The 24,643-nt window shown below is 44.1% G+C and overlaps 1 protein-coding gene across 1 annotated transcript in view; it reads left to right on the forward strand.

The window, feature by feature from the left end:
* Nucleotides 1-24,643, forward strand: part of Adgra3 (adhesion G protein-coupled receptor A3) — a 99,717-nt gene that overhangs the window by 21,291 nt on the left and 53,783 nt on the right. Inside the window, exons 2-5 of the mRNA XM_051174108.1 lie at nucleotides 10,683-10,754; nucleotides 18,946-19,017; nucleotides 22,371-22,442; nucleotides 24,208-24,279. Of these exons, the coding sequence (XP_051030065.1) occupies nucleotides 10,683-10,754; nucleotides 18,946-19,017; nucleotides 22,371-22,442; nucleotides 24,208-24,279 (288 nt within the window). The remainder of the gene's footprint in view (nucleotides 1-10,682; nucleotides 10,755-18,945; nucleotides 19,018-22,370; nucleotides 22,443-24,207; nucleotides 24,280-24,643) is intronic.

Here is a 24,643-nt window from a genome sequence, read left to right on the forward strand (position 1 = left end):
TAAATATCAAGTTTCCAGCATTCTCTATGATGTATACCGATAACGACACCTTGAAGAATGGGCTTCCTTTGCTCAAGGAGCTAATGTGTTTGTAAGACATGATGAAGTGTTGTTTAATAAACAGTTTTTCATTTTTAGACATTGTTGAAAGATATCTAGTGTGGTGTTTAAAAACCTTTTAGATTTTCTTAATCAACTAAAATCTGTGTAACTTTATGTACACTCACTGTGGTTAATGCTAAGTCTGAAAAATAGGTTATTTACTTTCTATTTATGAAATTGCTAAGTAAAGCATTGAAGACATATGGAAAAAAATGAGGCCTTGATGTATTATTTTAAGTGTCGGATCTTTAAGAGAAATGCCTGGGAACTTAAAAGGTTATTTAATGGGCCATTTGGAGAGTCAAGGTTTACTGTGTACCAGGGTGATGTTTGCTGTCTTCATGTGGTTATTAGACGCACCTTTTAATCTGAAGACTCTAATCACGACTTGCATGCTGATGTCTTTGACTTGCTGTCTCATTTTATATAATTATTCACTTGGTACAGATTGAAGATGGGCATTGTGTGCAGATTTGAGAACGTAGCTAAGTTCTACAGGCTAAACTCTGTAGAGCAGATTTCTTGGATGGGTAAATCTGAGATGTTCTGCTAAGGAAATTCAGGCGTCTTCTGTTTGGGTTGATGGCGATTCCTGAGTGTGCTTGCTCAGAGAGTTAGTTCATTGGCAGGCTGCCGATTGGAACTTTTCTTCTAGCTCTGGCTATTTTGTCAGTGGTAGTGGAGCCTATGTGTGTTTTCCATCATCCTTAGTTGTGGCAGGGTACCACCTAATCTCTTGTCTATACATGATTATCCAAAAACTGGGAGAGCTGCACCTCTGCGTTATAACAGCTGGCCAAGGCTGGTGTAGCTGAGCAGGTGCTGTAGACCTCATGGAAGGCATCATGGTAGCTTTATCGAGTTGGCTGTTACCAGTGGGCACTGCCGAATGGAAACGCCTCCTGCCTGCCAGTCTGGCTGTTGTCTGGATGTTGTGATTTGCTTGGGTCTTGTGCGGTAATGCTAACGGCCTGCTGTAAGTACCTTCCCACACGTTTGCTTGTGTGTTCACCAATGCCTTCATTTAACCTTGTAAGTACCTAGAATGGTCTATAGATGACATGTAGCAGAAGTTAACATTGTGCAAAGTGATGGGGCCAGACCGTGGTAGTAAGGTTCAAACCCAGGTAGTTTGTGTGCTAGGGTCTAACCTATGTCAACAGTGTCACCTGCTCAGTACCTATTGGGGGCAAGGCTAGAACTGTAAGCATGGTCCTCAGCAATGTATTTGTTGGTGGGAAGTCGGGGGAACAGTGCCACCCCGTTCTCCCCGGCTGGTCATGTGATTCACTTTGGTGATGGACTAGCCCCCAGTAGCATGCCCATGGCACAGAGTGAGTGAATTCTTATGGTCAGGAACATCATATTGTTTCATATTGCTTGCATGGAGTTTCTGGACCTTAACTTTGGTCCACAAGGCAATTTGTGATTAGAGTAATTATGCAGTTAAAAAGATGTTTGAAATTTCCTTTTTTTTTTTTTCCCTCCATCTTTTTCTCTCATCTCTATCCTGTTCAAAAATCATGTAGAAAATGATAGCAGAAACCCAAACAGGACTGAAAAATGAGACAGGTCCTCCTGTGGCCCCGAAGCATTGGGGACTCTGGAGTAAATACAGTGGATGGAGGAGATTAATGGTGGGAAGCTCACGCATGGCCCAAGAGAGAAAGTGCCGAGGTGTGAGAAAAATGAATTTTCTGAACAGCATCCTGGAAGAGTCCCAAGAAGAGCAGCAGAAATGGGAAGTGATTGCCCAGCCAGGAACTCATGACCTTGAAAAGGATGCTCGATTCAGCTGAACCCCTGGGCCAGGAGGAGGGGATGGCGATGTGGGTTTGCCTCAGCCACAAAACTGTTTTGCTTGTTTTCTGACAGTCTGTCTGGTGGTCTGCCAAGGCTGAACAGCGTGGGGGACTACATCAGGAAGTCCTTGAGCCCCACAGCTTTTGTGTCTCCGCCCTGGAGGTTCCCAGACTTCTCAAACTTGCCATAAAGAGAGCTTTGCTGTATCGGTCTCATTTTTGTATACGCGAAGGAAACCCTCTGCTGCTCCTCAGTATTGATCGGTCCAGGGCACCACCAGGAAAGACCATTCCACATTTGAGAAGAAATCAGCACGGGGAACCAGCAACGAGCCAGTCTTTTAGAAGCATCTGTGAAATGTAGACACAGGAGAATTCTAGTTTTGCATTTCAGATCCAAAAGAATAGCAGATCCATAGGGCAAGAATAGTTCGTGGGAAAGGATGAGAAGGGAGTTCTGAGTACTTAGTCCTGGGACTGAGATGTGAAGGAGGCTGTCCTGGGGTCAGTGGACGGGCTGAAGGGCAGAAGGGAAGTGAGTCGGGATGGAGAAACTAGTGGTCTGGAAAATTGAGCAGAGGATTTATTTGCAAATTCAAAGCAGAAGGATTAAGATGGAGGTTGTGAAGCAGGGGCAAGGGCTAAGAGATGAGTATTAGCTAAGGCGGAGACAGAATCACACATGCTCTGGGCCTGGAGAGATGGTTTGTTTCTCTTAAGAGCTGGCTTCTCCAAACATGGAGGTTTCTTGCCCGTCACCACAGCGGTGCCCGTCTCCAGCACCTCTGCCAACCCCCAGTCCTCTTTCATCCAGGGCTCCGAGTCACTTAACCGTCCAGAGTTTGCACAGGCCCGTTTTGACTCACTGCCTTTCCAGCTGTGATTGGAAATAATGTAGATGAAGTTGGGAGCACTGGATATGGGTAGAAACTACTTAAAAAATTTAACCCAAAATTGCCTGGCTTTTCTATTACATTTTACCGTTTTTATCAGTGCTTTCTTTTTATTTTCTCCTTTTAATAAATGCTTGATACTTTAACTATTATGGAGTACACCGCATGTGCCATTCACTCTGAGGATTTAACTATTACATTTTGCTTTGCTTTTTGAGTAGGACTGTATGTGTGTATGCAGTGGTGTATACTTGTGTACCACGGGCCACTTGTAGAAGTCAGAAGGAAACCTGTTTTCTTCACTGTATGTGTGCCAGGGATTTTAATAATGAGTTGTTTTGTTTGTTTTTTGTTGTTTCAAGAGATAGGTTTTTTTTTTTTTTCCTGTGTAACTGCCTAACTGCCTTAGCTGTCCTGGAACTTAGTTTAGACCAGGCTGGCCTTGAACTTACAGAGATCAACCTGCCCCTGCCTTCCAAGTGCCGGGATTAAGTGTGTGCACCACACACCCAGCTGAAAATGAGTTTTTAGAGTATCTTCAGTCATGAAAACACAAAGTCTAATTTGGATGGCTCTGAAGCAGTTTAAAGCCTGTTTAGTTACCAACCTCCCTCATTCCTGCCCCACCTTCAACTGAGTATTGCTTGTAGAAGTGTCAGGGTTTCTTTTGTAGCTAGGTTAGATGGCAGTTTGAGAGAGAGGTGGCTTCATAGTTTTCTATGGCATGCGAATGGACTCACCCAGCCTCTCTGAAATGTTAAATTCTGAGAGCAGCTTTGTTCATTCCTACTTATAAGGACTGTCCTGGCTTCTGCTGCACAACTTTTAATTTCAGTGTTGCATCGTGATGAGACCTTGCTGTATAAACAGTAAGCCATAATTAAAGATCCAGACTTAAAATTCAGATTGTATGTGGCCCAACAAGGACACTTAGGATAAATTCATGGTTCCTTCCTTCCCTAGTCAGTGGACATTTCTTTCTTTCCCATCAGTTTTAATATGGTCCTAATGTTAGAAGGGCGATAACGTGGACATACATCTTACAATATTGGAGTAGTAGAAGAAAGACAACTAGACATTGTCTGGTAGATTTTCAGAAAATTCCCCAGAGCTTCAGAGAGGAAGGAGAGAGTGGCCTAGATTTATGCTTCTCTGAACCACTAGAGGCCAGTAAATTACCTACTCCGTGTCTTGTAGTCCTCAGGGGAGGATCCTTGAACAGAGAAACTTAAACCTAGCCATATTTTCATTTCATTCATTATTGAACAGATGTTGTGAGCACCTTGTCATGTGGGCCCTCTGGGGACAACAGGCCAGGATGGAGGTTGAAGCACACGATAATTTACTGGGGGGAAAATGACTGATAAAAAAAACGATGCTGGGGAGCAGGAGGTAGTAAGGGTTATCTGACAGCAGAGGCTAAGGGACACATGACTTTGCCTCCCCTGCAGCTTTAATTAAGCTGGTTTGGACTAGCCCAGCACAAGTGGCGGTGTGGACACTGCCCAAGGGACATTCTGTACTGGGCAGACGGCTGGCCTTCTATACTGTGGCTCCCAGCCCACTGACTGGGCACTGCTTACAGAGTGAGCGCCTTCAGAAAGCTGAAATTGACAAAGATTCTCGCCAGGCGGGCGGCTGGGCCCTTCCAGCCAACTGCTGCCCTGTGCTGTAGCTTTGTGAAAGGAGACAGGCACAGCACCTCGGTGGCTGCAGGTGACACTCGCTGCATTGGTGGTGCTGGTGAGCCTGAACTCTGTTTGCTGGTGAGGGTTTGTGTCAGTCCGAGCGAACTGTCTGTCCGTTCACGCAGCTCTTTCGTTACTGTTCTGGAGGCTGTGGTATGTGCAGCCTTTGTCCTGAGGGTCCTCAGGAAGGGCGAAGAAATCCACTTGAGGGGCAGACATCTCCAGCGTGGCTGTCGTCTTTCTGTCTGTCTGTGAGATTTATCAGTAATGGTGGGACAAGAAACATACGTGTACTTGTATAGATCTTACCATGGCTGCACTTTACGGGTTCTGTGTTCAGTGAGTGGAGTAATGGTAGACATTTTGATACGTACAAACCAAAACATACCACCTGGCTTCGTTTTTCTGTGAGAGTGAATGAAAGGACTCATCTAATCAAGTGGAACCGTTGGTAAACAAAGGGCTCGGTTGGATATAATGGACCCTTGACTAGGTAGAACGTTGAACACTGTTGGGCTTATGGTTTCATTAGCAGAAAAACAAGCAAAAAAAAACCAAAACAACAACAAAAACCCCAGGTACTACCATTCATTTATAAGGAGTTGCCTTCCTGACTTTGGCTGAGGGCAGGTGGCCATAAAGGTTTTGGGTGTCTGCCAAAAGATGACTCACCAGGCTCCAAACTTGGCCTGCTTTCCTTTCTTTACACCGTAGAAAAGGTTGTAGGAAGGGCATAGCCATTCTACACAATAAACTTAATGTGTATCAATTTGTACCGTAGCTTGTATTACAAGAGTCAACTAGACCTGTCAACACATGGAGACTTACTGTGTGAATGTAAGCCTTGTCTCTCTTTGCCCCCTTTTGGAGACTGCCTTCAAACCCTTTAGCTTTAGGTGGGCTTGTAGCTACGTTCCTCTTGCCTGTACCTCCCAGGAGCTTGCTTGGATTACAGGCATGCACCACCGTGTCTCGTTTACGTGCTTTGTGAATAATAGACAAGCACTCTGTCAAGCAAAGGACCACCCCTCGCTCCTGTGCCTTGACCCATGTGACTGTTCAGGGGGTTTTATTTCCTGAATCTGCAACACTTGTCTTAATTCTCATTTGGTAGGCATGAAAGAACACATTGGAACCTGTAGTAATACTTAGCAGTTAGCTTTTCCTAGATGTGTGACAATGATTTCCTATATTAATATAATTATGTGACGTGCAGCATATTTTACCTGTGTGCATGGGTCTGTGTGGGATGGATTTTCAAAGAAGTCATCAAAGTGTTTGGCATGTTTTCCTGACACAGTGGCTGATTTCACTGTAAAAATATGAGCGATCATTTCCTCCACAATAGGTAATATTTTCCCACTGTGATAAGTGATGTATAGCGTCTTGATTAAGTCTATATTTATTCTCTTCTGATTGGGGATGCACATTCACCCATAAAGTCATGATCCTTTATGGTTTTCTTTTCTCTGTTGTAAAGATTGACTTATTATGTATACAGTGTCCTGCCTGCGTGTCTCCCTGCACACCAGAGGAGAACACCAGATCTCATTATAGATAGTTGTGAGCCACCATGTGGTTGCTGAGAATTGAACTCAGGACCTCTGGAGGAACAAGCAGCCAGTGCTCTTAACCTCTGAGCTATCTCTCCAGCACCTTTTTTTAAAGGAGACATGGGTTTCATTTTGTCCTTGAGTTTCTGGCCTCAAATGATCAACTGTCTCATCTCAGCCACCCTCATAAGGGCTAAAGGCCGTGTTAAATGTTATGTGTTTGGTCTTGTTCTTAGGTACGTTAGTTATTTCTTTAGTCTTTGCCTCTTTTTCTTTTAGGGATTCTATGAATTGCACTATGATTTCATCTTCCTGTGGCCCTCTCTGCATTTTCTTGTCTAGTGACATCACTCACTGGATTTGGGCCTGCTGTAATCCAGAATGGTTTTATTTCTAGATCCTCAGTTATATCTGTATAAATCTACCCTTACTTTGCTTCTAAACTGTCCCCAAACACCGGGTAGACAACTTCCATGCCATTCCACCTGTGGTAGCTTCATTTCCTGTCTTGAATGAAACACCCTGACAAAAAGAAACAAAAGGAAACTTGCAAGAGTTCATCATCCCAGGGAAGTCAAGGCAGGAACCTCAAGTAGCTAGCCATAGCACATCCATAGTCAAGAGCAGAGGGAAGTACATGCATGCTTCTTGCTTGTGTTCAGCTGGATTTATCCATGCTCACCTGGATCAGGATGCTCAGGGTAGAGAATGATACAGCCCATGGTAGGCTGGGCCTTCCCCTGTCAGTCAGCTTAAAACGAACTCCCACAGACATGCCCACAGGCCAATCTAATGTAGATGACCCCTCAGTGAGACTTGCAGGTAATTCTAGGTTGACGTTTACAATTCAGCATCACACACACCCATTCAGTGTGCTTCCCTAACCCCACTGGATTCCTCCCCAAGCCGTCAATATCCCACATTACTTTCTTAGGGTTGCTCTGTGTATTTTCAAGTTCCTTGGACGAGAGAAGTTAGATTGTGACCCTTCCAATTCAGTGAGTGGTTTCCTTTGATGACTTTCAGCCTTCTGATCCATTTTGGTTCTAATAGTAGCAAGCACCTGAGCACATCTAATCCATATCATTCCTTTTGCTTTTGAGTCTTTAAAACCTGTCTTGTCCTTTTTCATACATGAGTGTAGCTGATATGTCGCGCTAATTTGGCCCTCTGTGAAGTGATAGTGGGTATCAGCCTCTTCCATACAGTTTCTGAATTGAAGAGATAGGAGCCTGAATAGCATTCTACTCATTGTCTACAGATTGTGTCTTGTTCACATCATTAATACAGAACAGAAATGGCTATCTGTAAGCTCTATAACTCGGGCCAAGTTTGAAATTTCAAAGATGTCAGCAAAAATATTGATTATGAACGGGTTTTAGGTCCATCGTGATATATGATGTTAAGCACCTGCCATTTCCACAGCCCCCCATTTCAAAATTGAGTATAAAAGCTGTCTGCAGAATAGATTTATTCTTTCCGATCCTGTTTTCCTGCACAAAATCCTTAAATACATCCAGTAATGTGTAGACGGAATATATTAACTCGAGGTTGTAAACTATATTTTAAGGTTACAGTTATAACTTTTTAAGTGTGATGAAATGTCTTCCTTTTTACTTTCCTCAATAAAACCTATCATTTATTGCAGTAAAGCCTTTATGAGTGAGGAAATGACAGTCCTATTGCGAAGCTGTACGGAATCACAGGCAGAGCCATTCAGTTAGTGCCCACCGGTTCTGTGGAAGTTCCTTCCATATCTGGGTTTCATTCTTCGCCCAGAAATGGCACCTTAAGTTACTGACCTGGCGAGAGTGTATATTTTCCCCCTTATTTTTGGGTTGCTGCTTACATTTTCTCAGTCACTGTCAAGCTTAGCAGCTCTGCCTATTAGAACATAAATGAGTGTAGGAAATTAAAAGACGCTGGGAGGGATTTCAGTCATCATTCTGATTCAGTATCCTCTCTCAGTCTTACGGATGCTAAAGGCTACTTAGAAAGTGAAGTGACTGACACAGCCCCAGTCCTCTTGGTAGTCTCTGTTAATACTGGGGCCCCAGACATCACTGTCCTGTCTACTTTTGGTTCATGTTAAGGTGAACATGTCAGTCACTGTGTGAGCACTGTTCAATCTAAACAAACAGGTAAATAAATGGGACTCTGAAATCTCAAAGTGCTAGGCATTTCTTAAAGCTTTTACTTCTGAGACTGTGCATATACTCAAAAACAAAACAAAACAAAACAAAAAAACATCTAAGATTCATGTGATCATCTGTGGGGCCGAGGGGGAAGAAACCCTTAAAGTTAAGAGTCTCACTGTAGATGTTTCAGAACTTACAGCATGAGTAGAGGTAGTCAAAGAGAAATGAATGTCAGCCTTGTCTCCCAGATAACCAGCCATGTGCCTGGCATGCCTTCCGGGTCTTCTCTGTTTTTCTTGTCTGTTTGTTGCTACGTACAGATTCTCTTCTACCTGTGGTATTTATTTTGTTGTTTGCTCTTAATTGATGTGCTCATACCCTTTCCCCAAGGCAACAGCTTTACTGGATGTGTAAACTTGCATTGTTGGATTGTATTTGTCCTCTGATCTTGGCTCTTCAGTAACCCCAAGCATTTGTCTGCTATTTGCATCATATTTGAAATCATGGTGTCAGGCTCAGGATGTACTTGGTATGATGCTGTATTTTGGGGACTGGGAGCTCAGGCTGCGGCTGTCCAGAGTGATAAGGATTGGGGCCCTTGCTCTCTACCGCTGAAGAAGCCTGCTTGACACTCTATCTTGGGGTCATATGCATGCATCAAGTCTTTCTTGCTGGACTCAACTACCTTTCTTTTTTAAGAGCTTTGCCATTTTTGTTGAAGAAAACACTATTGTATTTTAGTCAGAATGTTTTTGTACCCTGTTTTTTCTCAGCCCCACTGTTTTGGGGTTTGTCTTTGCTTCGGTGACGCCTTGGAGCAGGACAGAGTGCTACCTAATGAGCTACTTTGATTGCAACGTACACACTGAACCTAGGGAGGATGTGTATACTTGAGAATCAGAGAAACAGATCCTGTATCTTAATGGCTGCTCCCTGGGTGTGACATGCCTTTGAAAGTTCCCTGTTGGTGTTTCTGAGGCTGTCCTTCGCCTTCCATCTTCTGAGTGAGGAAACTCCTACAGAGAGCTGGGGTGACTTGCTGGGTACTAAGGTGAGTTGAAAGTGTGGCCGGAACGGGGCAGGCTTGACTGGGAGCTCTTAGCCAGCCATCGTAACGACTCTGCTCTAGTAACCCAGGGCAGGGATGGCCCTTTCTCTTTCCCACACACCTTCTCCTCTTTCCCTCCTTCCTTTTTACAAATCTGACTTAGACCAGAACGCTAGATGACAGCTGGCTATTTTTTTCCTTGTTTAATTAAGAAGTTGTGGTGAACACAGATACACACCTGCAACCTTGCCTTTCGGAGTACCCCATCGGTCTTTGTGTATGTTTCTATGTGACGACTACTCTGCCTGTTGTAAAGGCTGCTCCTGAGAGGTAGCCTCCCCCCCACCCGTGTGATGAAATTTTCTTTCCCAAATGACAGCTGTGTGGCTCTTGACCAACTTGGTAGCATGTTGAGGAACATGGGCAGAGCGGACATTTTTTGGGTTCAAAATCTGCCTGGTGGAGCTGAAAGGTGGCTCTCCGGTTAAGAACACTCTCTTGCAGTGGACGTGAGTTCGGTTCCCAGTACAGTGTCAGGTGGTTTAAGACTGCCTGTGAACTACAGCTCTGTCGATAGCCAGCTCCTTCTCGTCTCCGAGGGTACCTGCTCGTGTGCCGTGTATACACACAGACACACAAATATGCGTGAAAGTAAAACACGAAGCCTTCAAAGTCTGACCACTTTTTGCTAGTGACATCTGTGCAGTTTACCTGGCTCTTGACTCAAATACCTCATTTTTTCCCCCCATCTTGACGTCCCTCCCGTCTTGAACCAGGTTCTCCAGCGTCGTTACTTCGTTTCTGGAAACTGTTGACACTCACTCAGGTGCTTACTGCTGTAGGAAATTAGACAGTAAAAGCGAGGAGCACAAAATAGATGCAGTCTCTGTTTGTGGGTTGTTCTGTCAGGGACACCATCCCACCCGTGGCTCTTTGAAAGCAGGTTTGTGCTTTGAGGTTGGTTTTCAGTGGACACTCTCCTGGCATGGGAGATCAGCCGTGGTTCTGCAGCCACTGTGTCTGTGCAAAGGAGGCATTCACACATATAAATAGTATAATTGCATATCTAAGGTGCAGGGAAGATCCAGCATATTCAACATGGTATCTGTAATATGGTCAGTAATTTTGAGGCCACACACCGTGCTTTCTGTTAAAATGTCTAGTTGTAACATAGGTGTTTAAGTTCCTAAGTTGACTTAGTGAATGCACGCGGTGACAAGCTTTACACCCTATATTGGTCCTATAGCTATTGTCTGTTCCTTTTTTACATTTTCATCCAAGTGCGACAAGAATGATGTAAGATGGGACAAGATTTGGAAGCTATTTTGGGAGAGAAACTACCTTTCTCTCAATTGCCTAAATTCCTTCTCCACTTCATCAAAATGCGCCCAGTAGCTCTGATATTGATGCTGTTTGCTAGACAAGTCATATATGTATATTTTTGTTGTCCTTTTTTAGGATTCTGAGCAACAACAAGATATCTGAGCTGAAGAATGGTTCGTTTTCTGGCCTAAGTCTCCTTGAAAGATTGTGAGTATTTTCTCATGGTCATCTCTCCTTATTGTATACAATTCATGTGGTTTCATTGTAAACCCTGTCAAAGGGACTCCTAGCAATTATAAAAAAAAAAAAAAAAAAAACCAAAACAGTTTTCCCAACATTTTATTATGCTAAATTTCAGGAAGTGACCACACAAAGAGAAACAATTACCCAGTAAGAGAAGTCAGTGTGCTCTCTGGGAATAACCAGAAAGTAATTCCAGAATGACTTCGAGGGCTTTACGTGTGGTCACGGGGTCTGCCCTCTGCCCATGGTGTGGTACCGCCATCTAGAAGCCAACGAGTCAGTACTTACTGATGTATTGTGTGTGATGGCACGATGATAATTGCGGATCTCTCCCGATGAAGCTGTTCCCTAAACAAGCCATGGACCACAGTCTGCTGACCACTCAACACAGATGATGTTTTGAAACCGTGCATCCTAAAATGATGTGTGTCTTGTAAATAAAACAGACTGCCTGCATATCGAGGGGGTTGCTTAGATAAACTGGTGTTTTCTTCGGTGTCTTGGAACATGATTGTATGTTTTTCTTAGAAGTTTTTTCACGAGCTGATACAGTACAGGTCCTCATTTTGGGTGGGTTTTAGGTGATTGGGTATGTGCTCTTTACTTGTGATTTGAATGTTTACAGTTGGCCGGGTGCACGTTCATCACAATATAACTGAAAAGCACGTAAAAGAGCCAAAGCGTGCACGTACATTTCTGTGAAGTCACAATGTGCCCTTACTGTTTTCAGGTCTCATTGTTCTTCTAGATATCCCGACCCTATCTGGCCAGCTTCCCTGTCACCAGTCACCCAGGGGCCTCCCCAGTCATACGCTCCCGTGGCTTCTGATTGCGTTGCTGAAGTGTTGCATAAGCATACACCACATAGAGTTCTGTGTCCCTTTGTGCATGGCTTTGTTCCTTTCACTTTACTGTATGTCTTTAAGTTAGGTGATGTGCATATACGTATCAGCATCCATAACATATAGCAGTACGTTTATATAAGTATATGCATAAGGTGAATATGCAGGGAACACACTCCACACAAACATGTGTAGATGCATAAAAACTTTTCTTAGTGCTCACGTTTTTTTTTCTTTCCTTCTTTTTTGTTTTTCTTACTGTTTCTGTTGATGTAGACGTGTCATAGTCCTCATGGTCCATGAGTCTAAAGGATGCAGGCTGCCTCCTCAACTCCAGTGCTGAGACCAATCCTCTGTACACGTTCTCTGGTTGTTTCAGTAGTGGGTGTTTTGATAAGTTTGGTTGAGTGGAGACCGGCCTTGGACTTGAGGGATGGGATTTCCTCACTGTCGGGAGGAAGGAAGGAAGGCGTGTGCATGCTAGGACCGGGTCACAGAGGGCAGGGTGAGGAGTTTCTCTGAAGCAATAAGGAGACAATGCTGGATTCACACCACTCAGCATTGGAATGGAGAAGACAGCGTTTTCCCATCACACAGTCTTCCTTGCAGAACAGTGTTGTTGGCAGGGTATCCCAGCATGCAGCATAATGCGAGGCCTTTAGCGTTTGCTGAACTGATAGTTGAAGAAACCCATGTAGTCAAAGGAAGGGATACAGGCACTTGGCAGTTTATTGGTAGTGTCTGCTGTATAGAGAAACACTCAGCTTGGCTTGATACGCTGCTTGGCTTGATATGGTGGTTCAGGAACACTATAAACAATGTAGCCAGCATGGCTACTCTCTGTGCTGTGGTGTGAATGATGCCTTTCGTCCACATCGTTTTTAACTTCCTTTGTCATTGACCGTATTTTCTGCCTTTTGTTGATAATAAATCTCTACGCATAGCTGAAACAAATTAAGTTGCCAATGTGGATTATATTAAGGTGAATTAAATGTTTTTAGCTAGGGGCCTGTTTATTCCTGAATCCCAAAGAACCACCATACTTTTTTGAGAAAGAAAATAAGCTTAGACACAAGGCAGACTCTCTTTAAACTCTAGTTTCCTACTGATCAGTGTGTTCATTCCCAACCCAACTGTTAAACCTATCTCATATATTATGTTGGGGCTGCGGGAGTAACTCGGCATCCCTTCTCAGCTGGCGACAGAGTCTCTTTAGGTCCTAACAGAAGAGGGGCTTTGGAGAAGGACTTCCCTTGGTTTCTAGGAGATACAAGAACAACGGTGTTTGTTTTTTGTGTGTTCTTTTATTCATGGTTGTGCCCAGAGGGTTTTGGACACCTGGGATACCAGGTCACAAATGAGGACCGTGGATTTCCATGCGGTGTATGGAGCCATCCACATCTGCACAGCTTCTCCATATCTTTTCATGTGTGGTGATAGCTTTATTATTGTTACTACGTGTGAGACGGAGATAGAGTTTATAGTCCTGGCCTTGAACTTGCAGAGAGCCTCCTGCCTCCTGAGTGCTGGCATGACTGCCATAGCCAGCTTAGATGAGGGGTGTGATGCTTTCGTCTAACAGCACCTCATCCCATATGTCATGGATTCTTTCCTGAAGAAGTCACTGCTTCAGCCCTTTCTGTTGCCATGGGAAAATGCTATGACCAAGGCAGCCTCCTGAAGAGTTTCTTTACATTGATGGTTCCCTGTGGTTAAGAGTCTGCGGTTGTGGGATATATGAAGATGTATTTGCTCAACAGCCAATAGCTAGGCAGGAGGTATAGGTGGGATTTCCAGGGAGAGAAAGGAAGAGGAGGAGGAATCTAGGTGCACAGGAGAAGCCGGGAGACGAGGGGAAACAGGGTTGCAGGGTGAAGAGACGTAACACCACATGATAGAGTGAAGAATAATGTGAGTCGGTTAATTTAAGTTATAAGCTAGTTAGGAATAAGCCTAAGCTACAGGCTGAGCTTTCACAATTACTAAGACGTCTCTTGGGTTTTTATTCGGGAGCTGGCTGGCTGGCGGGACAGAGAAACGTTTGTTACAGTCTGCCTTGCCTGAGAAGCTTGGCAGCAAGGGGACAGCGTAGCAGCTGGAAGAGGAAACTGACATCTCACATCTGCAACCGCAGGTGTGAAGCAGAGAGAACCACCTGGAAGTGGGTGGGACTCGTTGCTCTCAAAGCGCTCATTTAGAGTCATCTTTCCTCAGCAAGGCCATTCCGCCTAAACCTCTCCATACAGTACCACAAACCCGGGACTAAGGGTTCACAGCCGGACCGTGGGGTGGGGACCTCTCTCTTTCAGACCACCGCAGCGATTCTTCTGTTGCTGCCAGGAAGATGGTAGAGACGTTTGTTTTGGCTGTAAGCCAAAGTCTCAGATGATATAGTTCAAGTCCTGGTAGCTAGAACGGGCTGGGAGGCCTGAGCCGCTGCTGCTGGAGGCTGTGTGAGCTGTCATTGGCCAGTCACACAGTAACGGCAGACAAGAAGTGGAATGTTCCGCCTGGAGCAGGCTGCCTGTAACTCAGAGAGGTTGCCCCGACTTGTTATGAGCAGTTTGCCCCCCAGCCTGGTCCCAGAGTCGCGTCAGCCCCAAATAACACACAGAGACGCTGTATTTAGATATAAAGCTGTTGGCCTGTTACTAGTGTTTCTTATTGGCTAGCTCTGTCTTAAATATTAATCCATTTCTATTTATCTAAGTGTTTCCATGTGGTCTTATCTTACCGGAGAGAGGGTCTGGACCTCTGCTCTCTCAAGTCTCTACATCTTGACTCTCTTCACTACACCTCCCAGAATCCTCCTTGTCTCCTTGTCCCGCCTACCTTGCCTTCCTATTTGCCAACAGTACTTTATTCATTAACCAATAAGAAAAACATATTTACAGAATGACATCTCCCATCACCGAATGACACATCTCAACCAGCCATGCCCCCACCCTAGAGGTTCCACAAACTCCTGGGGACAACGTGTCCACCCAGTAAGCCTGAGAGAGGACATTCTCTCATGGGACCATGCCCATAAAACAGGCCTTCGGATTTTGTAAAAACATGTTCTATGCTTCTTTTCAGGTAGGCATTTATGACCTAAACGCATTGCAGTGACTTAGCACTACATCCCAAAGTTGGACTACCATGTACTCGACACCCTTTATATTGTTGGGGAGAGAAATTGTAAATGAGAGAGTCAGATTATAAATAATCTCTTGGCAGTGTCTGATTGATATGGCTATTATTAAATATTATATAATGTGTCAGTAATTTTTTTATTATTAAAGAAAAAGTGTATCTTTAAATCACATTACAGCACTCAGTTATTCATGAGAGGTATTTTGTAGAAACACACAGTTTATCACTGACCACAGATTTATGATCCTGCTTCAGTGAAATCAGTTCCTCGTGTAGAAGCTGTTTAGAATCTGAGAAGGGAGACTTATGCTTTGAGGAAAATAGGGCTGGTATTATATATTTCTATTTGCAGAGTTTTTTCTTTGCTTGCTTGTTTGTTTGTTTTATTCAATACAAGTGAACACCAGGATTGTTTACCCTGAAACTCTTCTTTGAGGTTTGCACTGATGGTTGTTTGAAGAAGCGAGAGGCAGGGCCTAGAAAGTCAAGGCTTCTGATGTATGTGCCTGCTGTGAGATCTGATGCATTTAAGAAAGGTGGGACAAAGGGCATTTTATTATGAAAGCTTGCATGCCGCTAAAGAATGGAAAGGACCATGTTGCCTCTTAAACCAACAGTTTACTCATATTCCACAATTTACCAATAATTACCAATTTACTACCTGCCATTATTAGGAATATGCTAGTACATGGTGTACACAATGGAAGTATCACATGGATGTCAGCAACAGACATCATGACACCGTGGTTTCTGAGAAGTGTTAATACTGTGGGCAATGCCACATTCTTCACTCTGGCATGGTGGATAGCTGGCTGGTTTTGTGGCTTCCTGTAGTTGACTGAAATATTTGTATAGTTAAGGGTTGCTCGTGTAATTTTGTCTCTCATCTTTGGCTTATTGTTGCATCCCTTTGTCTGTCTACCAACCTACCCTGTGTACATGATCTCATTTTCCCAAGGCACAGTAGACTGTGGTCTTCCTTATTTACAAACATGTCCCTGGCCTCACTGAACTTGATGTTGGAGATGGAAATCAGTGCCTGTAGTGTGCCAGAGAAGCTTCTTGCCACTGAGCACATGCCTAGTGTGAAAATGGCGCTTTCTGGACAGGTTGCAAAATGTGACCACAGTAAGCGAAGATGGGAAGCCTTTGTAAATGCAGGCACATAAAGGAGGGGTCATGTGAAACATGGGCATGGTCAGGGTCTCAGGGATCCCTGCAAGTTTCTTTGAAGGCTTTTGCTTTTTTTTTTTTTTTTTTTTTTTCTCAAGTGATGGGAACTTTTGGAGATTTTAACAGAGAGACATAATCAGGAAGATCACGTGCAATGGAGAATAGCTGAAGAGATAGGATACATTGTTAGAAAAAAAGTCTGTGCTCATATACAGTGCAATCTGTGCTAAAAAGACAAACAACAAAAAAATCTGTGCTCACATAATGCCATGGGGTTTGAACAAGACCAGAGTGACTTGAGACATTATTATCGTATACAATAATTTATTTTTCAACTTCATTTTCAAACATCCAGCGAGGCTGAAAGAATATTACCTCCAGCGCCTTGATTTAATGATGACCGACATCATAGCATGTTTGGTTATCAATTTTTCAATTGCTCTAGGTATAAATTTCCTTAGTGCCTTTAATGAATCCGTGCTGTGTGAAAGATGTACCTAAATCCTGACATCAAGAACTTGACCGGATTTCCTTCATCTCTGTCGCTTGAGAGTTTATAAGGAGGGAAGTTTTACTTTGCCCCTTTCCGTCCACGTGAACATTGGGTGGGTATGAGGAAGCGTCTCCTGTCATGGCAGATAAGAAGCAGAAAAAAGAGGAAAGGCTTGGTGGCCAGCTATTTACCTGTAAGTCCCGCCCCTAGTGGCCATTGCCACCTGTGAGGCTTCACCTCCCAGAGTGCCCACCCCCTCCAAAAGTAGCCCCACCAAGCACAGACCAAGGATTTAATACAGGACTCCATGGGAGACATTTCTTTTCAAACCTTAACACACAAGGAAGTATACCAGAACTCAGTGGAGGTCACGGCACAGGCAGGATTCGCAAAAGTGAAACCAGAGTAGTCTCATAACGTGCATGAGCAGACTGGGAAGCCACAGTGTCAGTGACGATCAGGAATGTTGGCTTACAGTGAGGGAGTGAATGACTTCCGCCATGGATGAGCAGAGAGCAGCCTCACCCGTGTGTGTGTGTGTGTGTGTGTGTGTGTGTGTGTGTGTGTGTGTGTGTGTGAGAGAGAGAGAGAGAGAGAGAGAGAGAGAGAGAGCGTGTTTCCCCAGGAAAACTTTCCACAGTGCAGCCCCTGTATTGGATTTTGCTGCATCGTAATTAGCATAAGCTTTCAGAAGACAAGGAAGAGAGATAGGAAAGGATGTGTGAGTGAGACTTCACAGCACTTAGTTTTCCTTAGCTGGGAAAGCAGTGATGCGGGGTGTGCCTCTCAGAGGGGATGGGCGAAAACCCAGGACTCTGCTCAACTTGGTAAGACTTATGCTTCCGAGTCTTTTCTTGAACGTGAGTAGAGAAGGGGTCCTGGTGATTTCTGAGCTGCAGTGGGTTTGACAAGGCTTCCAGAAGTCTTAGAGACTTCCTGAGCATGAGTTCAATTGTCCTTGTTAGAACCATAGTCCTTAGATACCCATGGTGCAGGTTACCTCTGCGTTGTGGGAACGGGTGTTGTCTAAGTTCAGGATCTATTTCCAGGATGGCCTTTCACATCATCCTAACTGAGTCGGAAGGGACTTCGGGATCTAGAGTTACCTGATCTTCTGGCTAGGTAAACATTTACCTGCACATCTCTGTTGTTTGGCCATCAGTGTGTGTGTGGCCAAGCCCTGTGTGACAAGAAGTGGCACCAGAGATTCAAGAGTGGCCGTGTAGGGCCAAGGTTGCTATCGTTAGAGACAGACTTGGGGAGAAGAGCTACTTAAGGGTTTCCTGTTTGTTTGTTGCTATCCATCTTGCTGACAGATGACCCAAGGACACCGACTCAATGGACAAGGCTGAGAGTTGGTCCTGACACACAAACTAACTTAGGGCATCAGGGTGGGCCACCTACTGGTTTTAGGAGGTTGATGGAAGTACTGGCCTTTGTGCTGAGGTCTAGCCCACACTTGGATTGACTTCAGAGGCCTGAGCCTCTCGTGGGTAGGGAGCCATGACTGGAAACTCACTGCTGCCCCGCTGTGGTTGAATACTGGCATGGCAGTGTCCCACTGCTTGAGGAGGAGAATAAAAGGACAGGCGATACAGACCTCCTCTGTCTGTGCTATGGGCTATGTATTGTGATTTATAATGTGTTTATTTATAACCTCACATTATGGAGAACATCAGTACAGAATCCCAGGGTGGGGAAACAAAACAAATCACATGAATTTCAGAGTACCAATTTTGAAGACATTTTTTTTTTGTGTGTGTGAAAGAATTCAGTGTAATGATGTTTATGATAAGCACAACCACTGACGTGCTTAATAACTGAAATATAGCTTGCTAAGGAAGAATTTACAGAAATAGTGGGTGTGTGGTCCTGGAAAGATGCCTTAGTGCTTAAAATGTAGCTTTGTAAGTAGGAGGACCAGCGTTTGGTTCCCCCGGATTATGATCTATATAAATGCCTGGTAGGCATGACAGCCTGCCTCTGATTCCATTCTGGGGAGGCTGAGATAGGAGATCCCCAGGTAAGCTGACGAGGAGGATAAGCCACGGGGTTTGATTCAGAGTGAGTCAGGAGGAGATGCAGTTGAGGATGGCTGATTCCTGACATCAACCTTGGGCTTACACATGCATGCACACATGCTGTTACACATGTAGCCACATGCACCCCCATGTCTGCAAGCATGTTTGCAAACAGTGCATTCCACACACACATAGAAATAGCAAACGGAAAGAACGGAAGAACTAGATCTGGTGGGAAATAATGGCACTCCGAGTACTGTGAGGACCCTGTACCTCTCATGACATCTGCTTTTATTCATTAAGAGAAAGGGTTTGAGGTCAGATTTCTCAAATTTGAATCCACACTAGCACTCGCTGCTGGGGAGATCTAGCCTTAACCTCCTTTGCTGTGTTTTCTCCCTAACTGGTGGTTGAGTCTGTGGCAGGTAAGTGTAGTATGCTGAAACATTTTGCAAAGCATTGGTCATTGACTCTTACTTTACCTTTCACAGGGACCTCCGGAACAACCTTATTAGCAGGATAGCCCCGGGTGCCTTTTGGGGACTGTCATCGCTGAAGAGATTGTGAGTTTTGAATTGCTTGCTTGGGAGTCTGAACCATTCCTTCTATGGCTAGCGGTGAACTCCAGCTTGACAAGAGAGGCTCATCTGGCCAGGTCCCCGACAGAACAGAGAGGATTTAGTGTCCTATCAGTATGCTTTGGGTGCCTCTCTTACACTAACAGACTCATTATCATGTCAGTTGTGTAGCTATAACTACTGTAGAGACAATCCTCAAGCTATGACTCCAGTCAAACCGAACATCTTTTGAATTCCAGAAATTCAGGCTTTCCATTAGTGATGTAATGGCTTGCCATTTCCTTGTGTATCTTTACTTCAAAGCCTAAAGAGTCGTTTTTATTACTCGGAAAGCTAAACTCCTGCTAGCTTCTCACTTGGAAAGTGACTGTACTAAAGGCACGCAGACCTACCCTCCACCCTGTCCTTTGTAATGACAAGGGCTGGGCACCAGCTGCCTGCACACTCACGCTTCTGGAACAACTCAGACTCTCCATGTGAGTGAGAAGGTGGAAAGGAGCAGGGCTGACCTCAGTGCCTGGTCTGGACTTTTATGACAAAACACAGACCAAAGAGAGAAAATTAGATGCGTCGACATGCATATGCTGTACACTAGGCAGAGTCAGGAACGAATGGCCGCCAGACAGCGAGCGCCTTTTATTACTCTGGTTTACTGAGCCTCTTCAAGGAGGCATAATACTATTTTTAGAGAAGACGTAGGTTGAAGGAAACGGATTCTGAGGCTGGGCGCAGTCAGGTAAATAAAGGATTAATGGTAAAGCCCTGTCCTGTCTGGAACTCTGGAGCTGGGGCCAAATTGGTTTTAATCATCCCTCCCAGTATCGGATCCATAATGTTTTCCCCTCCAACCTCTTCTCTTATCATCGCATGTTATCTGTTTCCAGTGTGGTCCACACCATTGTCTTCACAGTGTTTGGGCAGCAGAAAGGTCGATGCTTACAACACCTCTATGCCAAGATGCAGGCCAAAGGAAGTAGACTGTCAGTAAAAGACACTTTCATGACTGTGTGTGTAGGTGCCTCAGAAAACCTTTGGTTCTCGGTTTAGTTCCTTATCCTAAATAACGTCTCAAGTACCGCCGTCTAAAAGTTTAATAATCTTGTTCAGTAGCATTTAACTTAATTACTGGTAATTGTGCGGGGGTTTTTGCCTTAGCCTGTCTGCGTAGCGTTCATTGCACAGTAAATGCTCTTCTGGTGTTCCTGCCTTGGAAGGTAATTGCCATTTACAGTGTTCTTCCTGCCAGAAAAGACATTCTTAATTCCAAACAGCTGACTTGTAATTGAGCGTATGGCATACAGCTTGCAAGCTGGGGGAGTCCTACCGGTAGACTTAGGGGGATGTAAAGATAGCCGAGTAGTTAGTAGCTAATGGCTGCCGGCTTTTTATAGACCCCGACTCTCTCTCTCTCTCTCTCTCTCTCTCTCTCTCTCTCTCTCTCTCTCAAAGCTTTAGGTCATTCATTTCGGTGGCCACACAGTGTTTCCTCCGTCCTCTTGTCTGTAGCTGTAGATAATTGGAGTCGGGAAGATTAAGTAGCTTTTGAAAGATAAACCACCAGGAGTAGTTGAAACTCGAACCCATTCACTTTCTCCCTTGCTTTATCAACTAATGTAAGCTGATTCTCAACCCAAATGAAAACTCATTATCGATACCCAAATTCCATTTAAGTCGGTATAGCTGTAATGGAATTGTTTCCCGAGGAGTCAGTGGTAATTACATTACTTAAAGCTCAGACGAAGTGAGCAGGGAGGATGAATAGGACCAAAACACACTCGTTCAAGTAACAGCCCACCAGATGATACCTCATTCTCTTAAACTGTAAAACCTAGAAATGAAAGGAAAATCCACTTTAGAGAAATCCCACATGATTAAATGGGTGGCTTTAATACTGTAAGGAGCTTGTGCTACGCAAGCCAAGAGCAAGCTTTGTGTGGCTTAAGGTTATTTGAGCCGTAAGAGAGGGAAACCAAAGCTAAAGCATACTGGTGTGCCAGATAACGCAGGGTGGCTTTGGAATACGGAAGGGGCAGACTCATTGAGGAGGTACCAAGGTCAAACGCCCTGTGCTTCGTATTTATAGTCAAATGCATGCCTTGTGCTGTGACCAAGTGCACAGTGTGGAATCCAGCAGCTTTTGTTTGCAAACGAGCACTCTACCACCTCCCTTTTTTATAGTGTAACTCAGAGTGTAACAAAGGACGCATTTCTCTGTGTCGGAAAATCATGTGGACATTGGAGATTGTGGTTTATTTAGAGAAGTTTCTTAATTTCTCTATTAATATTCCAAGTGGATGGAATTACTCAAAGTGTAACAACTGATAAAAGGAACGATTCATCATAGGTTCGTTGCCCCCCCCCCCGAAGTTGGTAAAGTTCACCGATGAACAAAGATGAAAGGTGAGCATTTCCCGCTGAAAGTCCGAAGTTGCCTTGCTACAGTTTTCACTGCAACCCCGGTTAAACGTAAAGCAGTGTGTCCCTTGTCCCAGGTGTAATTGCAGTGAGAGAGTAAAGAAGCAATGATGTATCCACTGGTATTTCACAGGGCCAGTGGGAGTGATCCGCAGGCAAAGCGCTTGTCGGCAAGTCTTACGTGAGCTCAGTCCATGGACACAGGGTGGAAGGAGAGACTCGACTCCCAAAAGTTTTCCATCAACCTCCATAAGAATGCTGTGTCACCTGTGTGTGTGTGGTATTCCTGCTGCCCCCCATCATCATCAATAATAGCTAATAATTATGCATAAATAAAAGGATGACAGTACAGATTGATGAGAAGAAAATATTCAGAGGGTGACAGGTGCTAGGAACCGTTAGACATCAGCGTGGACCGGCAGAATGGGCTGTTACCTAGATGTTAAAAATCGTTTGGCTTGAGAGTGAATGACTGATTCGTAAGGCCAAAGCTAATGTAGTGTTTCTCCCCCTCATGTTCCGAATGTCCACATGTCTAAAGGATCCAGTTATAAAATTGTGCTGCTAATACAGTTTGATGATTGGGCTAAGTTCTCAAGCCCTCTCCCTTGACTGACTCTGTAGGGCATCCCTGGAGTTCTAGAACATAGTAAGATAGACTGAGTCTTGTTTTACTACTCTAGCTTTATCTCCGATAATTTCATAGAGTAAATGGCTGAAGTATAATTAAATGGCATCTTGTCTGTGTGTGCCAGAAGGAAAATAGTTAAACTGAGATCCATTTTCTGGGGTGCTGTTTGTATCACTCGAGGGAGGAAGCAGGAAAGAAAGGTCTTACGTTCTTGATCTGAATCTGAATCTGCCAGACCTTTATTAATTAAGAGAACTAACTAAATAAAGTCATTCCCTCCCTCTTCCCTTAGGGACCTGACAAACAACCGAATAGGTTGCCTGAACGCAGACATATTTCGAGGACTCACCAATCTAGTTCGGCTGTAAGTACCTTTTCTACTCTATCAAAATACAAGATATTTGAGCCTCTAGGTACCCAAGAGTATGAACCTCAGTGTTGTGTTAAAGTAGGTCTTGTAGATGCCACAGGGACAGGAAGCTTACTACTGGGTCTTGAGATGTAGTGTCCTCAGAATAGAAGATGGGTTGAGCATCCGTTACCCAACATGCTTAGGATCAGAGTGAGGAGATCTCTTGTGCCCAAGACGATACTGTGCAGGTGAGATTCAAATGTGAATGTGAAATTCTTTTCTCTTTCGTAATTACCCCCTAACCAGAGCCCGGAGATAATCTTACCCAGTATTTTAAACACTCAGTTGCTTGAAACACAAGTTTCGTGGTATAAAATTTTCAGTGCTGTTGTCATGGAGCTCAAATATTTTGGAGCGTGCTGGATTACAGATTTTCAGATTAAGGATTTTTAATACACCATCCCGGCACGTCAGTCCTGTGGTCTCCCTGGAGACCATTGTGTACTGATTCTGAGTGTTAACGCCCATGTGATAGCAGGACTCCATCCCAAGCCAGAACCCATTGCATGGGTGTGACCCCACCCCGCCCCACCAATCTCTGCCCTGTCTCTGCAGGTGGCAATCCCTCCCACCGAGGGATTCAGCCCGAAGGAGGGGAGCTTGGCCTGTTCATGACCCCACACTTTCTGTGTTCTCCTATGCCTCATCTCCCCTTTTAGAAACTCTTACACTTTGGTGCCCAGAGTAGGTCTCATGGTGTTTGAATGATGCTGCCAGTTTTCCACAGACATCCGTGCTTTTAATGTTAGAAAACCCCGGAGCATGCACAGCTACTACCTAGTAGCCCATTTCCGTTCTTGCTTGCTTTCTTTCTTAATGGCAGAGTGATATTTAACTTGAAGATTACAACAATACAAGTTAATATCGTGTTGTTCTTTTTACCAGTGCGTTTTATCCTTAACTTGTCAAAATTTTAAATAAGATATTTTTCTATGCATAGAAATGCCTTATATTAAAAAAAAAAAAAAAAAAAAAAAAGGGAAAAAACAAAGGTTAAGGAAACACGGGTACCTATTTTCTACCCTTATCCCAAACAAAACATATTGTGGCCCCTTTACTCTAACTCCCGAGCATGTACTCAGGCGTTGAAGATACTTTATTTTAGTAGTTCTTCTGTAGCTCTTAGCCCATTTCACAGTATAGCTCTAATGTAGTACTGTTGAGTTTACTCACACCGCATGCTGAAGGGTTTACATTGCACAGCATTTGGCTGGGAGAGGACCGAGAGAGGTTACATAATTTGTGCGAGGCCATGGTTGCCCTGTACACAGAGAGTCCCCCCAGCCCCAGGACTTAGTGCTCATCTCACATCTGCTCAGTCTTGGGGTGTGGTTGGTTACTGCTGACCGCTCTTTCTATCTACGTTTATTTGTTGCTCTCCTGAATGACCAACCCCAAGTGAGCATGTGAGTAGGTATTCTAGTGGGGACGCCATAAGGAATGTTATGTTTCCCTGATACTAGGTAGAAGAGCCTTATTTAGCATTAAGTTTGTTTCTAAAGCCTTTGCCTAGAACATTGTGTAGGCTGAAGACTGCTGCCCTCCAACCTCATGGAGGCATTTACACATTCCCCTCTCCTGCTTAAGAATTCAGGCAACTTTCATGAACTCCTCAGTACATTTTGTTCAGATCTTAGAATGTTTGAGACAATATCAAATAACAAAAGTGATGCGCTGTTAACGTATTTTTAAAAGTAAAACTTGTTTTCTCTTTTAGAAATCTTTCAGGGAATTTGTTTACTTCGCTGTCTCAAGGAACTTTTGATTATCTTGGCTCATTGAGGTCTTTGTAAGTAAGAATTCTTTGTTGTATTTAATTTATAGTCAGTGTTGAAGGAAAAACAAACAACAACAACAACCATAAAAAAACCCAAAACAAAAACAAAAAAAGCCCAAAACAACAAACAAAAGCAAACAGTGGTTTTGTAACTTACGAGAGTTTTCATGAGAAACGTCTCACAAATTTTCAAAACTTAGGCTTTTGCTGGAGCCTGAAGCTTGCGAGGTAAATCTCAGGGAGGTATTCCAAACTGAGATGGCTGTCTCCTCAGAATGGGTCCCTCCCAACTGTGGTCAGAAAGAATAAACTGGCGGCACTTGTTTCTCGTGACTTAATTTTCAGGTTCAGAGGTTTTTGTCGGTGACTAATTACA

Source organism: Phodopus roborovskii, unplaced genomic scaffold (assembly GCF_943737965.1).
Source record: "Phodopus roborovskii unplaced genomic scaffold, PHOROB, whole genome shotgun sequence".
Taxonomy (NCBI): Eukaryota; Metazoa; Chordata; class Mammalia; order Rodentia; family Cricetidae; genus Phodopus; species Phodopus roborovskii.